General features: G+C 42.4%; 1 protein-coding gene across 1 annotated transcript; it reads right to left on the reverse strand.

The window, feature by feature from the left end:
* Positions 1 to 475: 475 nt before the first annotated feature.
* CCDC160 (coiled-coil domain containing 160) lies at positions 476 to 8,923 on the reverse strand. Its single transcript, XM_004327084.3, has 3 exons — positions 8,715 to 8,923; positions 7,543 to 7,600; positions 476 to 1,513 (listed from the first exon to the last, which is right to left on the reverse strand). The coding sequence occupies exon 3, from the start codon at positions 1,487 to 1,489 to the stop codon at positions 512 to 514; it is 978 nt and encodes a 325-aa protein (XP_004327132.2). The 5' UTR covers positions 1,490 to 1,513; positions 7,543 to 7,600; positions 8,715 to 8,923; the 3' UTR covers positions 476 to 511.
* Positions 8,924 to 10,995: the final 2,072 nt, after the last annotated feature.

Consider the following 10,995-nt stretch of genomic DNA (forward strand, 5'->3'; position numbering starts at 1 on the left):
GCCTAATTAAGGATAGATCTCAGGGAAAGCAGATATATTTTTAGTATCCCACTGAGTCTGAACAGACTGCTTTAAGACCCATACCCACATGTTATGCTTACACAAATAAATGAGATTTTTATTGTTAGTATGAATGAACACAGATGGAAGAATATTCACGTGTCAAGGACACATTGCTCACAAGATCACAAAACGTCTGTTGATCCGTATTCATCAATGATTTGGTGAATCACTACATGTCTTTGAGTAATATATATATATATATATATATATATATATATATGTAAAGAGATTTCTAAACCTTCATTTCTATTTGGACTCTGGCAATAAATTCATTAGAAAGAGAAAGCAGAAGCTTTGAAGTTAGCATCTACACCTTTCACAGATATCTTGATTCACCAAACATGAAAATCACATCCCATCGCACATGTTTTAAGTTGTACACAAAGAAAGCACAAGAAACACTGATTTGGCTCAATCACTTGCCTAATGAAAGGCTTTTTTAATTTTTTTATTTAAAAAAAAAATCCCCCATAAAGCTGTCAGGGGTACCTGATGACGTTACAGAAGCAAAGTGTTTTCTAAGCAGCTCCAGGGCTCTGTTGTTTCTTGCTCGTATGGTCTTCTCCACTCTCAGTTCGTTCTTGATGGCACTGAGCTCCCCGTGTATCTTCTCCATTTCTAATTCATAATACAGTTTCACTTCTTCCTTTAGTAGTGCATTTCCACCCTCAGTTTGCTGCTTTAACTTCCTAACGGCTTCTTTTAAATCCTTGTTCTCAAGGCTCAACTTGTGGATGACCTCTTTGGCTTGCTGGAGCTCTTCTGTTAAGTTTTTAACATTTGTTGCTTTTTCAGAGAGGTCATTTCTTAAAGCTTGAAGTTCCCAGTCTTTCTTGGAAGTTTCCATCCCTGCTTCTTGAAAATTTAGGGGTTTTGAGGAGACTTCTTTTTTGCAGTTCAAAAGTTCTTTTTCCGCATTTTCGAATTCCTCTTCTATTTTTCTGCATTGCATGTTAAGCGCTTCCAGCTCTTCGTTCAAAAGATTCAGGCGAAGTTTTGGAGACAGTTCTTCGGTGAATTTCTTCTTCTTGTCTTTTCGTGGTGGAGCTGATAATTCCTCTGTACCCCAGCTAAGAGGCTCTTCTGCACCATTAAAGCTTTCTTCAGCTGCAATGTCTAAATTAGATGATTCACAGGAGGCAGAATTTGTGTCTGCCTCATTCTTTGAAATGTTTATCTTTCTCTCTCTTAAATTTGGTTCTTGTTCATTTTCATTTGGTTGAGAAATAACTTCTTTCCTTTTAAATTTATTCTCTTCTTGAAACTTTCTACTAGACAAATTAAAAATCCCTTCCATTCTCTTGGCCTTACCTAAAGTCATTTGTTCAGAAGAGGATTCAAGCTGAGAAGCCTCATCTAGAATATCCTGTGCACTATAAAAAGGAGCAAACATATTCTCCTTCCAGTGTTTTCTTCTAGCATCCATTTCTTCAGGCACCTCTTCCAATTCCTGAAAAACAAAATTTAAAATCAAGGCACATATTTACACTGGCAGCCGGGGTAGTGGAAAGAACTAAGAATCCTGGCTCAGGGGTGAAAGAACCTAAATATTTGAGGGCTGGCACTCCCTCTAACTCACTGAGTGACTTGGGCCTCAGTTCCCTCATTTATAAATGGAAAGGGCTAAACTAGCTAAGTTCTACAGACCTTTCCAGCTTTAGAATTCTCTGATCCTATGAAATAGAACCAATAAATGGACACACTTGGCTATTTCTTGTAGAGAAAACAATTCTATGAGAAAGCAGCATGAAAACAACTGCTTTAAAACAGTAAAAGTGATTTTAAATTAATAGGTTAATATTGATAAGTTAAATCTGTGCTTCCAATGTGCCTGGTTTTTTTTTTTCTAGTTCTTTTCGGTTGGACTACTGTTTATTCATTCTTTAAAGTGACTAAAACATCAGTGCTTAATGCAATGTGAGCTGCTTTGGGTAAAGTATACCATGCAGACTTCCTTATGACTAACGCTGCCAAACGCCCTTCTGTCTTGACCTGTAAATTCCTGCTATTCCAGCCCTGGGCTTTGCTTTTAGGCAAGACTCTGCCAAGCGTACAGAATTCTATCCGTTTTGACAGCAATTTCATGATGAGAACCGAATGTCAACAATTGAAAATATTAATGCCACCAAATGGGTTTTTCTCGAGATACTGATTCCAAATATAGCTTTTAGGTGAAAACTTAGCATACTAAATCACAGCTAACTTTCTAAATTTACAAAAATTAGAGGATACTTATTTTGTTTCAAGGAGTCTTTCCTATTCAAAGACAGTCCATAACATAGAGCTTTCCTAAAACACAGAAACGTTTGATCAGTAACTACTTTTGAGAGAAGGGAGAAAGAAGGACCCAAGCAACATGCTGAAGGGCCACTGGCATCTGAAGCCACCAAACTGGCAACTGCAGTTACCGCCAAAGGGTGGGAAGAAGGAGGGGGTCACTTTATTCATCTTATACATTAATTTGCTGCAATATAGTTGGAAGATTACCACCGAGAAAAATCAAAGTATGCCTGCATCTATTTTTCCCGTGAACACAAATGTAATTTTATCTTGGTAACAAAAAATGGCATTGTGTTTATTTTTTAATTAATATTTTCTTTAATATTATTAAAGATTATAAATGTAATATTATATTAATATATTATAATATTTAATAGTTGTAATATTTCATATTATATAAAGATGCTAATAGTAGTGCATGTTATCTGTAGAATTTTGGAAAATACAGAAAATCACACGTACAAGAAAAAAACAAAAGAAATCTTCCTCATAATCCTGTGGCCCTGAGATAACCACTTTTTAATATATTATTTCTTGATAATTTTCTTTCTAACGAGTATAGTTTAAATTCTAACAAATTGTTCTTACTACAGACAATGAGAGAATAAACTCGATACCTACATGCCTGACACCTTCCCCCCAAAAGAAGAGGGAAGGGACTCACTCTATACCCAAGGATACATCTCCACCGACAACTATTTGGCTTTGAGGAAAGGAAAAGGTACAAATATGCAGTGAAGGTGTTAAAATGATTGGTTCAAAAGCCATAACCCAAGCTTTAAGTTTAGTCAATCAGACCACAGTAGTAAGCCAAGACTTGAAATTCCTGGTATGTATTTGCCATTGGAGCATCCTCTCCTTTCTCCTGAAATAGTCCGTTCTGACTTTATTATTCTGTTAGTCACCATCCAGAAGCATCGATGACCTATCTGTCCTTAAAGAGGAAGATGACCATAATCCCATTTGCTCTCCTCTCTAGAAATATGAATGCAAATGCTGGGAATTATTACAGGGATCATAAAGGAAAGGAACAGAGGAAAGAGAAAAGATGGCAATACTAACTGCCAGTCACATTTTTATTTATTTATTTATTTTATTTATTTTTGGCTGCGTTGGGTCTTCGTTGCTGTGCACGGGCTTTCTCTAGTCGTGGCGAGCAGGGGCTACTCTTCGTTGTGGTGCGCGGGCTTCTCATTGCGGTGGCTTCTCTTGCTGTGGAGCACAGGCTCTGGGCACGCGGGCTTCAGTAGTTGTGGCACGCGGGCTCAGTAGTTATAGCTCACGGGCTCTAGAGCACAGGCTCGGTAGTTGTGGTGCACAGGCTTAGTTGCTCTGCGGTATGTGGGATCATCCCAGACCAGGGCTCGAACCCATGTCCCCTGCATTGGCAGGCGGATTCTTAAGCACTGCACCACCAGGGAAGCCCAGTCACATTTTTTAGCAGTCAAATTTTTACCAGACAACTCTGTAAAAGTTTTAAAATGCTTCTAATCAGGTAGCAATGGGAGAGAGATTACTATTCTTCCTACCTAATTCTGGATGAAAGGCATTGGTGAGATTGATCAGGAAAGCGGTATGCAGAGGGGCAAGGTGAGACCACTTTATACATGAAGCTAGCAATAATGACAAATCTGAGATAGAGGTCTGGGTATAGAGAAAGGTTAAAATAGAAAGCTCTTTTCATTAATGATTTTGCACCTTGAAAAAGTGACTTCTATCTCCAACCCTCCCATAAATCTCTGGCTAAAAACATATATATTTTTTTTTTCCAGCATCACCACATTTCTTTCCTGGGTCTCTGTATAATTTCCTGATACAGCCCATGCTTTTCACAGAACTGGGAAGAGTCCATTTATTTTATAACTGAGGCTCAGAGAAGTTAAGTGACTTGTCCAAGTCCACACAGCCTATAGTGGTAAAACTGAGACCCTGTCTCCCAGATCCGTGCCTATTCCAAAATTCCTCTTTATTCTTCTGTTAGGTTTCATTCCACAAATTGAAAGAAAACAACCCACTATTTTCAGAGCTTAGGTATTTTTAAAGGGCCACAAAAGGAGAGAGGAAAAATGAAGGGGGGAGGGTAAGGAGACTTGCATGTCACATATCAAAGGCCAGAAAGAGAAAGGTCTGAAAAGCCTTTTGGAATTTCCCTCCCATAGCTTACACAGGGCAGGGTCAAGGGGTCTCTGAGCTGCTTCTTTCTTTCTCTCTCCCTCTCTTTCTCTCTCTCCTTTCCTCCCCTTTCCCTTTCCCCCTTCCCTCCTTCCTTTCTTTTTTTTTTTTTTTTTTCTCTTTCATTGGCAAGATATCCTTTAAGGGCTTGTTCCCAAATCTAGTCACAGAGTATGGCAAAGCCCAGAGTGCGGGTAAAAGGTGCCAGGCTCATTTTCTCTTCACAGATTGCGTTGTTTGTTTTTTACGCAGAACAAGTATGACGTTAGTATTCTCTGGCAAAGACAAGAAATATGCTTTAAGACAATGATACTCCTTCCTCTACCCTGGCGTGGCAGCCATTTTGCTTTCAATAAACTTGATTAGGTAATTTGTCGCAGCATAAGGCAAATCAAACCAGAGCCATTATTGAAAGTATAAGCATGCCTTTTTAGTGGGTCATTTATTATTACAAGTGCCTACCCAACACTATATTGGATGTTGCAGAACTGAAGGGTAGGTGAAGGAGGTCCAAGAGAAATGAAAAATTTAAAGAAACGAAAACACAGGAAAACAATATAAAGTCATATGACAAAAACAACATTAGTGGTCCTCTAAGCCAGTGCTCCCCCAGAAGTCCTTGGGACTGCACTGTTAAGGCATGGTTGTCCATTATACGGCGACATCTGTTCATTTGTCTCTGACATGAACTGATAATGGACACCTGACGGTTCTAGTTAGTGTCTCCCTGAAAACATCACCATTCATCCTCTGGTGACTTACTTTTGCAGTGGCAAACTAGTAGGGCATTTTGGTGGAGTAAGGAAATTTCTTGACTCATGGAAATGGTTTCTACTCACCTAAAGAATTTGGGAACCACTGATAAACTGAAAATGGATTTATAATGTAATATCATATAATGTAATTGTTGAAAGCTAAGCAAAGAGTGATCACTTATTATGGATCTTTAGGTAAACTGTTTCATAAAAATCTTGGGTGAATGCATATATGTCTTCAAAAAGTTCCAGAAAGTAATACACTGTTTATTGTGAAAGGAGAAACCCACAAAACCATCCAGTTTTCATCTTCAAGGTGTGGGGCCCTGGGAAATATGTTCATATTAAGATGGATAAGCGATCAAATATGTGAAATCTAATTATTTGTGTTCTAAAATATTTATACTTTAAACCACATGCTTTAGGGAAATTTGATGACATAAAAATCAAAGATCTCTTTTCTTTCTTGCCTTATCTCATTTACATTAGATTTGATTTCAAAATTTCAGGACCATCTCTTTTGCATAAATCTTGATCTGTCTGCAAAATGCAATTATTCTTCCAAGCAGGGGTAGGCAGGGACTGGGAAACCTCCAGAGGCTTTTTCCCACCTCACAAGAGTGCTTCATCCCAAACTTTGTAAATTGGGAGTGATGTTTAGCAAAGGTCATCTCCAACCTGTGATGGGGCAGTAAGGGGAAGACAAAAGGCCCTTCTTAGCCCAGGCAACGTTTTCCCATTATTCTTGGATGGTTTGGTTCTCTCAACCCTCAGAAAAACTGCTTGGCCAAGACAGGAAAAAAAACGTCTGTTTCAAAGAAAGTCACTGGCCTTGCTTCTTTGCTCAATTGTCCAATCTGTTCTCACATAAAAGCAGTAGTTCTCAACTTATTTTTCTGCTTCCACTGTTCCCAGGCACAAAACACAGCCATCATTATCCCCTCTCCTTGCTCCAGAAGATGCTGACCTGCTCCCTTTAGGGGAGCTTCTCCATTCCCCAGCCTTTCCAAAATCATTGGTTTACAGAAACTATTAAATACAAAAATGAGGACTGCCCAAAGCTGTCTGAAGGAAGGTGGGTAAACATGTTCTACCATGCAAAATTGTGGGGAAGGAAAAGAAAGTTCTTGAGAAAGGAATTAAGTGTGGACTACGGTAAAAAAAAAAAAAAAAAAGACTGAAGGAGTCAGATATCTTGGCTCCCACACTTTAGAACTATGTGAAAACTTACGTTTTGTGAACCTCAGTTTCTTCAGATGTAATATAGGGACAATATACCTATTTCCAGGTAGTTAGGAGAAATTATTGAAAATGAAAATGGAAGCAATGTTAAAGTATACTATACACCATGGGTTTTGTTCTTTTTTAGATTTTCCTTACCCTCCCTCGGAACATAAACCAGTCAAACAACCCAACCCTTCTCCAAAGATATGTGCTTCAAAGTTGCCAGCCTGAAGTCATCAGACCTCAGAAAAAGTCAGTTTGAAAAAAAAAAAAGGAAGTACTATTAAGGTAAGTAGGAGGGAACCTAAACTTGAATCTTACATTAATTCGACCTGCATGTTCATGGAAGAATTAGCCCTAAATCCTGTAAATTGTTGACGTCTGCAAATTTCCAAAGCTAAATTGATTCTAAGCAGAAGAGTTGTAGTCTTTTCTACATCCGAAGAGATTTGCATTTTTTATCACCAATTGCTTTACCATGAACTTTCCAAATGTCCCAGTGTTTTTCAGAGCCACCAATAATATCTTAGAAATATTACAACTGGGGTATCAGTTTGAAGATTATCAAGGATGACTCCGCACTCTGAGTTTTTCTTGTGCTTCTGCAGCATTTCACACATAGTTTCATTTTACCAATACGCTGTGATCTCCTGGCATCTTATTCATGGTTGTATCCCTGCTGTTGCCTGACACATAGTGGCCCTCAATAAATATTTGTTGAATGAATGACCCTTAATATTCTTCCTGAAAATCCTACAGTGTTTTGATTCTAATTGAGTTTCTGTAAGTACTTATAACTTCTCTTTTGGCTTATAAGGTTTTGGGGGGTGACATTTTAGGGAAAGGGCTTTTATTTTTCCCTTAAAGTTTATTTGGCTTACCTAAAGTCTTCAGGACACTTTTCTTTTGTATTTTCACGAGGCTTTTTTGATAGTGTAGTGACAGTGCAGACTAATGGTCTAGTTAAAAGATTGAAGATTTACACTGGGTGAGGCTCTGTGCTTCTAAACCTCCATAACCAGCTATCAGCCAGCAAAACGGTACTTACAATTCCTGACGTCCAAGGTCTTCTATCTGATGCCACTGTCCTCCTTCTCCAGATTGAACTGAAAAAGAAAATATATTACATATAAAATATATTTTATATATTTTGGTTAATATATAATTAACCAAAATGCCCAAATCTGTGTTCATATGAGATGTAGCTTAAAACTACAAGTGATAGCCTTAATGTTGTTCAGCTTACCTCAAATGCGATGTCAGACACTTTGAAGCAAGTTTTCTTTTGAACTTGTCAACCCAATTTCCCCACTATCACATCACTAAGTCTTCCTTCCCCAAGCAATGCAAATACCAGATGGGACAAGAATCATGGTGGCATCTTATTCAACACGGTACCTCCTCGCCCTTAGCAATTATTGAACAAATGAGCTACCACTGGTGGCCACAGCGGCATGCTTGTTAGTAAGCAGCAGGCCAAGAGCCGCGTTAGCAGAGGCTGGAGCCGAGGCATTGCCTCCCTCCCCCAGAGTCTAGTTATTTTGAAAAATCATTAAAAAGGGACGTGATCCCGGTTTTTGCCTTAGTCTTTCATGGTCCTCACATAGGAGCCAAGCGGACAAATTGTCTTCTCTATTGTTTGGCCGATATTGAGAGTGAAGCAAAGTACCATTGAAAACCGGGCCCTGTGCACGGTTCTTACCCCCAATTCTTTATTATTAGTGTGGAATAATTCCTTCTAGGAGAAAAGATACGAAGTCGCCTTAATTCCAAAAGGCCAAGCACTTTATTAGCATGGAAGTCACTTTCTTGCTATAAAGCTGCATCTAAGCAGGCATAGTTTGAGGGTTTTCTCTGTAAATGGTTAACTAAACTCCTGCCACCGCTGCTTCCAGTGGAGACGAGGTGGCTAGGGTCAGGGTGCTGCCCGGGCCGCCACCGCAGGTGACACCTCCCACCTCTCCAGTCCCTACCCTCTGCTGGCGGGCCGTGAGGAAGAGGGCAGGGGCGAGGCCTGACCCCACTCCTCCTTCCACACCCCGAGTCCCACACCCTGTCCCCTTCCCTCCCAAACGCCCGCCAGTTCCCGGCCGGGACCCTAAAGGGTGAAGAAACCCGCAGTGGGCATCGAGGCGGGGAGCGCGCTGCCTCCGCCCGGGTCACCCAGGGAGGGCGAGGGGCTAGCCTGGGGAGCCCCGGCCGCGCCGGGCGCAGACATACCTGGCGGCGTGGGTGGGGTCCGGTGGGCCCTGGCCCCTCTTCCCTGAAGACGACCACCAGCGGCGGGCGGCTGCCCTCGGTTCGGCGCTGGCCAACGCTACCCCTCCGGACCGGCCCCGGGCAGAACCTCTGCAGTGCAGGGCCAGCGCGGGCCGTGCCGTTGCCTGGCAACCGGCCAGCCCGATTTAAAGGGACCCGCGCGCCGCTGCCCAGAGCGCCGGGCCGGGCGCTGCCTGGCGATCGTCACAGCCCGCGCGAGCACTGAGCATGCCCGGTGGGGCGGGCGCCGCGGCGGCTTCTGCCTGCACGAAAGCCGAGCTCGAAGATCAAGAGAGCTGAGTCAGGGCGGGAAGGGTCGAGAAACTGCGAGGCAGCCCCACCCATGGTGGGCTTATTACGGAGGGTCTGGGTGACTCACAATCCACCTGGACACTGCGATTGTGGGGGAGGAGGGAGTGACACAGGGCTAATCCATAGGCCTGCAGTTTAGTAACGTGACATGGAGGACGGTTAGCTCCGGAAGGTAGCCTGGATTTGGTTCAGGGTCCTTGACAACATGGGAATTGCACCCCGCCCCCCGCCCGTCCGCACAATGGTCTGGCCAGAATTTCTGCCTCTGATCGACTTTCTAAGGGCGTGTGTCAGGAGAGCATGTCCCCCGCTCGTGCCCCTATGGGAGACTGGGCTTGTACCCCGGGTAGCCCACGGTTTCCTCATGCATCACTCAGGAATTTCTCTAAACCACTCTTGCACCTATTTGACTTTAAAACCTACTGCAGGCAACTAGTCCTACACTACCGGCAGTGTAAAGTGGTTTCCTTTGATCAGTCCCCAAATTACTCTGTTCCAGCTTCAAAGGTTGCTCACAACTTCCAGGATTTGGTTGGGGGTACAAAGCCACGTCCTTCATTTCAGTCCTTCCTACTATTTTGTTAAATAAATAAGCGACCTTCTCAGACTTTGATTAGCCTGGTTTCCCAATGATTATTCTTCCATCATCAAATTGGCCACACACACTGACAACACACCTTGGCTATAGTCTAACAGGGACCCAGCCTGGGCTTGACCTAAAGATGGCCCTCACAAAGATTGTAGGGCCTGAAACAGAGAGGGTCTGGAGTGTCCAAAATAGTAATCATAGTGACTTTTAGGAAAGCTGGTATTTTCTAGGAAGCATGAAGGTGAAAGGAAACACTGGCTCTGGAATCTCAGGTGAAAGGAGGTTTATGCACATCTAAAAAGCGGCAGTCTAATTTTTCAAGACCTAGCAAGGGAGTGACTTAGAAACAAGAGCAGGATACATTTCAAAACTTCAAAACTTCTTGGGAACCGGATCTAACAGGTGTTTGGTGGCTGGCAAGGTTGCATTCAGGTGCCTGGAGGCCTGGTTCTCAGTCTCCTTTTCCTCCTTAGAGAACCAGTGTCAACAAAGATTGGAGGAAGGAGGAGGCCTAATGTCAACATGGATTTTGTTATGGACCCCATCAGAATTAGTCTGTGGGATTCTGACAAAACTACTTTCCTCGACATTAAGTCTCTAAATTGCCTTGCATTTATCATGTCTATTTTAATTCTTTTAAAAGGGTTACACTTATTTTTGCTTGATGTAAGATGCCTTATTAATGTAATAAAGGAATCTTTCCTAATTGCTCTGTGCCTCAGTTTCCCTGTTTGTACAATAGGAGTAATAATTGAACCTAACTCATAGGAATGTTGTGAGGATTGAGTGAGTTAATATTTTTAAAACCCTTAGAGTAGGGACTTCCCTGGTGGCGCAGTGGTTAAGAATCCGCCTGCCAATGCAGGGGACATGGGTTCGAGCCCTGGTCCCGGAACATCCCGTATGCCACGGAGCAACTAAGCCCGGGCGCTATAAGTACTGAGCCTGTGCTCTATAGCCGGGAGCCACAACTACTGAGACAGTGTGCCACAACTACTGAAGCCCGTGCACTCTATGGCCCATGCTCCGCAACGAGAGAAGCCACCACGATGAGAAGGCCGCACACCGCAACGAAGAGTAGCCCCTGCTCGCCGCAACTAGGGAAAGCCCGCACGCAGCAACGAAGACCCAACGCAGCCCAAACAAGCAAACAAAAAACCTTAGAGTAATGCCTGACACATAGCAAACCCTATATAAATGTTTCTATTACCGTTAGTGTTAGTATTACCTTGTCTTATACATTCATTAACCCTCCTAAAATATAAATATAAACACACTGATGGAGGGTAATTCCACAGAGGTCCAGTGGTTAGGACTCTGCGCTTCCACTGTGGGGGGCCC

Source organism: Tursiops truncatus, chromosome X, assembly GCF_011762595.2.
Source record: "Tursiops truncatus isolate mTurTru1 chromosome X, mTurTru1.mat.Y, whole genome shotgun sequence".
Lineage (NCBI taxonomy): Eukaryota > Metazoa > Chordata > Mammalia > Artiodactyla > Delphinidae > Tursiops > Tursiops truncatus.

Bases quoted from the DNA above. Each gene is read 5' to 3' on its own strand.
- CCDC160 (XM_004327084.3), bottom strand. From the start codon at position 1,489: ATGGATGCTAGAAGAAAACACTGGAAGGAGAATATGTTTGCTCCTTTT.